General features: G+C 33.0%; 1 protein-coding gene across 5 annotated transcripts; it reads right to left on the bottom strand.

Annotated features, from left to right (window-relative positions):
- Positions 1–2,084: 2,084 nt before the first annotated feature.
- On the bottom strand, positions 2,085–6,059 carry LOC130818871 (uncharacterized). Of its 5 annotated transcripts, none has more exons than XM_057685124.1 (2): positions 5,332–6,059; positions 2,085–2,925 (listed from the first exon to the last, which is right to left on the bottom strand). In XM_057685124.1, exons 1-2 carry the CDS (start codon positions 5,639–5,641, stop codon positions 2,921–2,923), a joined length of 315 nt encoding a protein of 104 aa, XP_057541107.1. In that variant the 5' UTR covers positions 5,642–6,059; the 3' UTR covers positions 2,085–2,920. The 5 variants fall into 5 exon arrangements, with proteins under 5 accessions (XP_057541107.1, XP_057541104.1, XP_057541105.1 ...); XM_057685121.1 differs by having other exon boundaries at positions 2,096–2,487; positions 5,332–5,957; XM_057685122.1 differs by having other exon boundaries at positions 2,494–3,185; positions 5,332–5,957.
- Positions 6,060–7,389: the final 1,330 nt, after the last annotated feature.

Here is a 7,389-nt window from a genome sequence, read left to right as displayed (position 1 = left end):
ACTTTTGGTTATAAATTATAAATTACTATGAGTTACATCAGTTACAATCATTTAAATGAGTGGTTAAATTATTAGAAAAAATTATTGTTAAAAGGTCAATCTTTAGCTCGTCAGCTAGAAAAAGGGTTAACAATGCGTTTATTTTATAAAGGTCCAACCTTTTTGCTTCTATTTGCAACGAAAGGGCTTTTAGATAATGGTTACTTAGAGTAACAGGTTACTCCATCTTATTTAATTAAAATGTCACATGTTTTGTGTTTTGATTGGATGCTATAATTTTATTTAAAAACTAAATAACACAAAAAACCTAACTACTCAGCCTCTTATTATCAAATAACCACTACCACTCAACCCCATCCTCCACCATCACTACCCAACCCCTCTACGAAGCAACTATCACCAACTTTAATTTTCACCGCAACAAATAAAACTCTTTCATACAACTTATGTTTCTCAAATCATTTTAAGACCCACGTGTGACTTGGGGGACGTAGGGAGTGGGGACATAATAGAAATGTCCTATTAACCATCTCCCTATCAACGACTCCAAACTATTAAATTTAAATACATTGCATTAATATAAGATATTTATAGTTTTCTAGGCCTTAATACATTCAAATTCAACTTAAATTTTAATATCTTTATACTTGTGTTCTTAATATGCCAATAATCAAGTTCAAGTTTATTAAAATTTCTCACTTATTCAATCTTCTTTTGTTGAGTTGTTATCGATTGATTTTAATGTTTTTGTTATATTGTTGATTGAATTGTAAATTGGCTAGTGATTGCATTGATTTTGGCTTATTTATAATGATTGAAGGTGCATGTAGTTGATTAATTGTATTATTTTTTATTATGTTGTTTTTGTTGCATTGATTGATTGAGAATTTCTCTTTTCTTCTCTCTTCTTTTGTCTTATTGCGGGTGTAGTTGTTGTAGGGCTGATAGAGTTTATCCGAAACTTCTGGTCACGGTGTGTGCTGATAGGTGACAGATCGGAGTTGGTTGTTTGGTAGCGGGGTTGGTTGGTGGGGGTGATGGATGGGGTAATGTAGGAGATGGTTGATTGGTAAAGGGGCTAGACAATTAGCTTTTTTGTGTGTTTTAAAGTTTAATAAAGTCAAATAAGTATGACTTTTTGGGTCTTTCGTTGCAAATAAGTTTAAAAGGTTAGATATTTGTAGAAGCACATAAAATCATTCTCTTATATCTGCAAACGGATTAAAGGCAGAGTGTTTAAAATCAAGTCAAAAGAGAATAATTTTGAAGAGAATTGTTTTTTTTTTGAGATCAAGTTTGATGAGAATAAAATGAATAACGTGAAACAAATGAAGATTCGAAATAAAATGAAAGGAAAGAGTGGAAATCGGGCGAGGAAAACTAAAATACGAAATGTCTTAATTAATGGGGATTGGGGACAGTAACAGTAGTACTTTTGAGCTAAAATTTTGACGCCATTGTAATTGTAGAGAAACCAGAGAATCCCCAATAGTTTTTTCCCAAACACAAAAAAGTTAAATTATCTGATTGCTCATAATGGGAAAGCAGCTAAAAGCCATGTCAAAGATCCCAATTTTCAACTATTTTATAGTCATCATCCTTATAAATGAGTCAAAGTTCTAGTGAGAATCAATTTTATATGAGAACCATAAGAATTAATTTACCTGAAAAAAAATGTTACTTTTTACTAAAAGTAGTGTTACTTTCTTTGTTACTTTGTCCCATTTGATTTTTAATACTGTTCACAGCTCACTTTTGATTTATATTTTATTCTTAATTTATAAGGTAAAACAAGTCAAGTGGGATATCCACTTTTAGTTATGCACAATTAGAGTTATTAAGACTTCAATAATTGCTTTGGCAAACGTGCCTAAACCAAATGGGATAAAATCATTGAAATTTAGGAAGTACTTTCAGAAATAATATACATCATATTTTTCAAAAACAATTATATAAAGTGTTACTTTTTTTGCCAAAAGTAATAGTTTTTGTCTTGAAGTAACAACTTTTATGTAAAATTGTTTTTTGTTTTCATATTTTTTTGTTTTTTCAATGTTTTTTAGTTTATTAATATTTGAAAAGTCACGTTTTTGTCGGTTTTTTTCAGTATTTTTTAGTAGAGAATAACATTTTGTCAGACAGATTAATTCTCACAGTTTTCATATTAAGATGGTTTTTTCTTAAACTTCTTCCTAATAATAATAATAATATTTTAAGTTAATTAAGATAAAAGGGGTATATTACAATTGAGTCGACTAATAATTTACAAGTAAATATCAGTCTCTTCACTTCTTCAATTGCAACTCATTCAACACACTCGCATTCCCTTTCCCTTAGCGTTGCCGCCTCCTGCACCTGCTTTCCCTCGATTGCCTGTGCTTCTCCATTGTTTCACACCAGCCATCGGACACCGTCAAACAGCCCTCGGTCAGAGGCCATTGCTTACCAATTATTGCCCAACATTACTCCACCTTTGCCACCAGTTTGCTGCCATCAGGTATGTTTTCTTCTCTTATCATTTCGATTTTTTTTTTGTTTTTGTAATGAAAGGTAAAAGTCTTCACCAAAATCAATGCTAAAAATTTTAAGCACTTTTTTTTTGTCAAAAAGTACCACTTTTGTTTTAAATAACACTTTTTGCCTAAAAGTAATACATTTTAGTAAAAATAACATTTTTTTTGTCAGGTAAATTGATTTTCACGGTTCTCATATAAAGATGGTTCTCACTTGAACTTTAACATTTTAAGTTAAATATTACAATTTAGTCAACTAATAATAGTACAACTAACTCTCCGTCTCTTTATGTTTTCAATTTCAATTCATTCGACACAATTGCATCCCCTCTCCCTTAGTATTGTCGCCTCCTACACCTGCTCTCCCTCGGTTGCCAGCGCTTCTTCAGATTTTACACCGGCCACTGTCAAACTATTACAATAATGATGTATTACAAATATGTGTTACAAGATAAATCTACACTATTTGTAATTTTTTGTATATGGCTTTGAACTCTTGTTGAATCACCAAGGAGACGATGAAGATATGGTTGCGACAATCAAAGAAGTCGCTCGGAAACTTGATATGAGTAGAAGGCGTTCATGCACTTTTCTATTGTGATATTTCTCCCACAAAGGTGCTTGGGATGATAAATAAAATTCACAATGAGATACAATCTACACAATAAAATCCTAGCACAAGAAATTACAATAGTAAATACAAGTGTTGTAGTGAATTATATACTTTTGATGATATTAAGAGTTAATTACTCTCTCAATATTATCTCATGAAAGGAAGAATATGAATGAGAGTATTCTTAAGGGAGAAATAAGAAATGATATGGAATTGGGATGGAATGTCCCTTGGCATGCAACCTCTATTTATAGAGCTATGCATGAAACAATTCTTTTGAAACAAAAGTGTTTCACCAAACAAAGCTTATGAAACAAAGTAATATTTCACCACGCAAAGCTTATGAAACAAAGTAATGATTCATCAAATTTTTTGAGGCATTTAATTTGGACTTATAACATATTTATTTAAGTCCCACCACTATACTAAGTATGTAGTATATACAAATCTAGGTTTATATACTCTAAATGTTCAACACAAACTACCACTGGTTATAGGCCACTGTTACCGGTTACCACCCACATCTACTTGTTACTGATCAGCTTGAATTGATCAGTACAACAGTCTGTCTTTAAGAACAAATGCCTTCAATGGCCATGTGAAAAGAAATGAGAGGAAGATTGAGACAGAAAAGAAGAGAAAAGAAGAATGAAGGATTACATTGTTATTATTCATCTAAAGACAACTAACATATTACAATGCTTTATATACAACCTAACAACATCGTAACAACCTTTCCCGTTAAAACAACCAACCCTAACAAAATTAATTAACTTTAATTTATGAGCCAAAAACAAAAATAACAGCTAATCAAATGAAAATATAATAACGCCTTTTGACTACAATATTGACTTTAACAAAGCTTCCCTCCCAGAGAAACTTGCCCTCAAGTTTCTTGAATGAAAGAAGGGAAAGTAGATTCAAAATCTTGAGCATTCATCCATGAGGCATCTTCTATAGGACTATCACACGATTTAACCAAGTATTCAGTGGTAGCTTGGTTGTTTTGTTGCACCATTCTTTTATCAATAATCGCCTCTGGACTTTTGTTCTTGTTAACAACTGGATCACTTCCTTGACACCAATCAAGGACATTGAGACAAAAGATATAAAGAAAGATGCCTCTAACCAAGTATTGAGTGGTAGCTTCTTTGTTTAGTAAAGAAAGATAAAGAAAGTTGCTGAAGCAAAAGCAAGAGCAGGAGCGTGCTGCTCTAATACCAATGTTACTGATCAACTTCAATTGATCAGGAACAGATGCCTTTTCTAGCCAAGTGAAAAGAAATAAGAGGGAGATTGAGACAGAAGAGAAGAGAAGAGAAGAAAGAAAGAAGGATTAGATTGTTATTATTCATCTGCAAACAACTAACATATTACAATACTTTATATACAACCTAACAACATCCTAACAACCTTTCTCGCCAAAACAATCAACCCTAACAGAATTAAATTTCGTCAATTCGTTGGTGCCCCGGGAGACTCTAAACCCTGGATCCGCCACTGACCTCAATAGAACTCAACCATTGTTCCTTGATTTACCGTCAACAATAATAGCAAGTTGATTACTTAAGTGAAAATCATACCACAATCTAAAATCTGTAGACACAAACAACCTTCTTATATATGAGTTCATTCAAATGTGACCAGTTGGTCATTGAACATATTCAAGTACTTAGAAAAACCGAATCATCAAGGAACCAATCACCAGCAATTGATAACCAAACCCCTATTAAATTCCAAATGGAAAAAAATAACCTCCTTCTCAATCAATTTACTTCGATTCACTAGTCACGGTTCAAAAGTACCTCTTAACATCCTAATATGCTTTCAATTTCAATTAATTGTAATTAAATTCGACAAAGCATTGTCTTCTTTGTGTCTATATACTGATCAAAACGCTGAACACATAACCAGCTCATAACCTACAGAAGAATTTTTAGTGCTCAACAAGTTAAGCTTAAATCCAATAAACACACACTAAACTCGAAAAAAGAAATAAACTCCATTTCACTTTTCACAATCACAAACACCAATCAGTATTCTAATATGCTTCCAGTTCTTATTAACCACAACAAACTTTGATTAAATCATAGTCTTGAGCATCTATAAGGTCCTTAACAAGCAGATTTTTAATAATTAATAACATCTCAAATGACACCAAAAATTTGAGCTCAAAATCAATTAAAAAATCGTCCAAAAGTTTACCAGTAAGATCTTCATGAGGATTTGCACCAGTAAGGAGAACGGAATGACCATAAAAAGAAGGAGAAGGAGGACCGGGAATGCGACCACCATGAGACCATAATTTAAGAAGAAGAACAATTTTTCTAACCAGAAGTACCGTAATTCCAAAAAAAGAGATCCAAAGCAAGAGATTAATCTCACGAATTGCATAATCCCTCAAAATTTGATGAGAATCATTGCAAGAAACAACAGAATCAGATGATTTGCTGTAAAGACGGCGACAGAGGAAGGTGAGGAAGAGACAGAATTGCGAGTCGCATGGCGTCGTCATGGTGATGAGATTGAAAGAAAGAGTTAGGATTGCATTCAGAAATGAAGCGAGATTGAAAAGAGTGGTAAAATTAGGAATTTTATTGATTGGATTTGTTTTGATTTGGGAATTGGGATTGGTTTACAATACACCAATTGGGAGTGGATGTTTGACCTAGAAAAAGGAGTAGAGGCTTAAGAAATTTGGGGGATCGATTGATTGATTATTGGAACTTGGAAGTACAAAGAGATGATGTGAGCTTGTGACCGTGAGCGACTATACAAAGTTACAGCATACACGTCGGCACCGCACATGGCTAAATTTGCGGTACACAAAATACCTCTGTAGAGTTAGCATCCGTGAGAAAAGTTCACCTTAAAAGGCCAAATCTTACACTTCATCTTTCTATCCCTTCTATTCTATTCGGGTTATTTCATTTAATTTACATTATTTGTATTTTTGGTATATTTTACTTAATTTTTAACAATTTTATTTTTAGGTAATGGTCTATCACTTACATTTAATTTTATCTTTATATTTTAATTTTTTTTTAAGTTTATCCACATAATTTATTTTCTTCTTCCATTTATTATCATTATTCACTTTTTTCTTGAAAACCACCAATTTTCTCTTTGCATCAAACTAAAAAGTACAGAGGAAATAGTACTTATTATATTTTCTTTTTGAGCTGTTTTAACTCACTTGTTATATTATTGAATTTGGAAAAAATTAAATATGTAAATATCTTTTTTACCTCTATTTTATTTTTACCTCATAACTCATTAACTTTTATATTTATCATTATTTTATCTTTATTTATACTTCCCATGTAATAAATACAATTAAACATTAAATTCTCATGTATTGAATTCTTAACCATCAACCTTCAATCAACTTTGTAAATTTTCAAATTCTATTTGACTATTTAAGCTAAATACAAAATAAAATTTAAAATAAGACTACTACTCACTATGAATAATTTCGCCTTAAAATTATTTTTTAATAAACATTTCCTATCAATTTGCTCCCAACATACCTTTTTACATGTAAATCTATTATAATAAGTTAACATGATTAAAAAATAGAAAAAAAAAATGTTTCCCAAGTCCAACCTTTCTCCCCTTCTAACACCTCAAGTCCTCAACCCATCCACCTACACCACCACTAGTCATACCCTTCCCATCCCCTAACACTGACGACCTCCCCTAACCCCTCATCCTACACCACAAGACCCCCATTTCCCCCGCCCTACCCCTCTCGACCATCATCACCTACATCTCTTTTGCCACCTAATCAGCTATCCACACGCGATTGGGTGACAAGTAACCTCAGCAACAACGACTATGAACCTCTTCTGCCACCTAATTTTACCCAACAAAGACTCAAAACAAAATCAAAAGAGTGAGAAATTAAGATGCTTCTAAACAAGCCATCTCGATTTGCTGGTGTTAGGGTTTCGATCACTTTAATTGTCGGCATGCAGTTGTGGTGGTGATGGTAATGAAACGCAAATGGAGACGTGGTTGTTCACAATCGCTATTACTATGAGTGGGGAGGTAGCCTGCGTAGCGGGCTGAGTACAAAATTACTAGGGGCGAGTTGGTGGGTTGCTAGGCGGCTGGGTGGGGTAGTGGTCGGTGTAGGGGGTGGGGTAGTGGTCGGTGTAGGGGATTGGGTATGTAGGGGATGGCAAAAGAGGTGTGACGTTTTTTCTTTTGCTTTTATGTTTTTAATTAATTTTTATTTATCTTTTTAAAAAAAGTAAAAGT

This window comes from Amaranthus tricolor, chromosome 7 (assembly GCF_026212465.1).
Source record: "Amaranthus tricolor cultivar Red isolate AtriRed21 chromosome 7, ASM2621246v1, whole genome shotgun sequence".
In the NCBI taxonomy this organism is placed as follows: domain Eukaryota; kingdom Viridiplantae; phylum Streptophyta; class Magnoliopsida; order Caryophyllales; family Amaranthaceae; genus Amaranthus; species Amaranthus tricolor.
The sequence above is the reverse complement of the archived record's forward strand: the minus strand, read 5'-3'. Positions and strand labels throughout refer to the sequence as shown.

Coding starts and splice junctions, on each gene's coding strand:
- LOC130818871 (XM_057685120.1), bottom strand. CDS start 5,641: ATGACGACGCCATGCGACTCGCAATTCTGTCTCTTCCTCACCTTCCTC. Junction 3,134..5,331: donor TCCTCATGAAGATCTTACTG/GTAAACTTTTGG, acceptor TATCATCCCAAG/CACCTTTGTGGGAGAAATAT.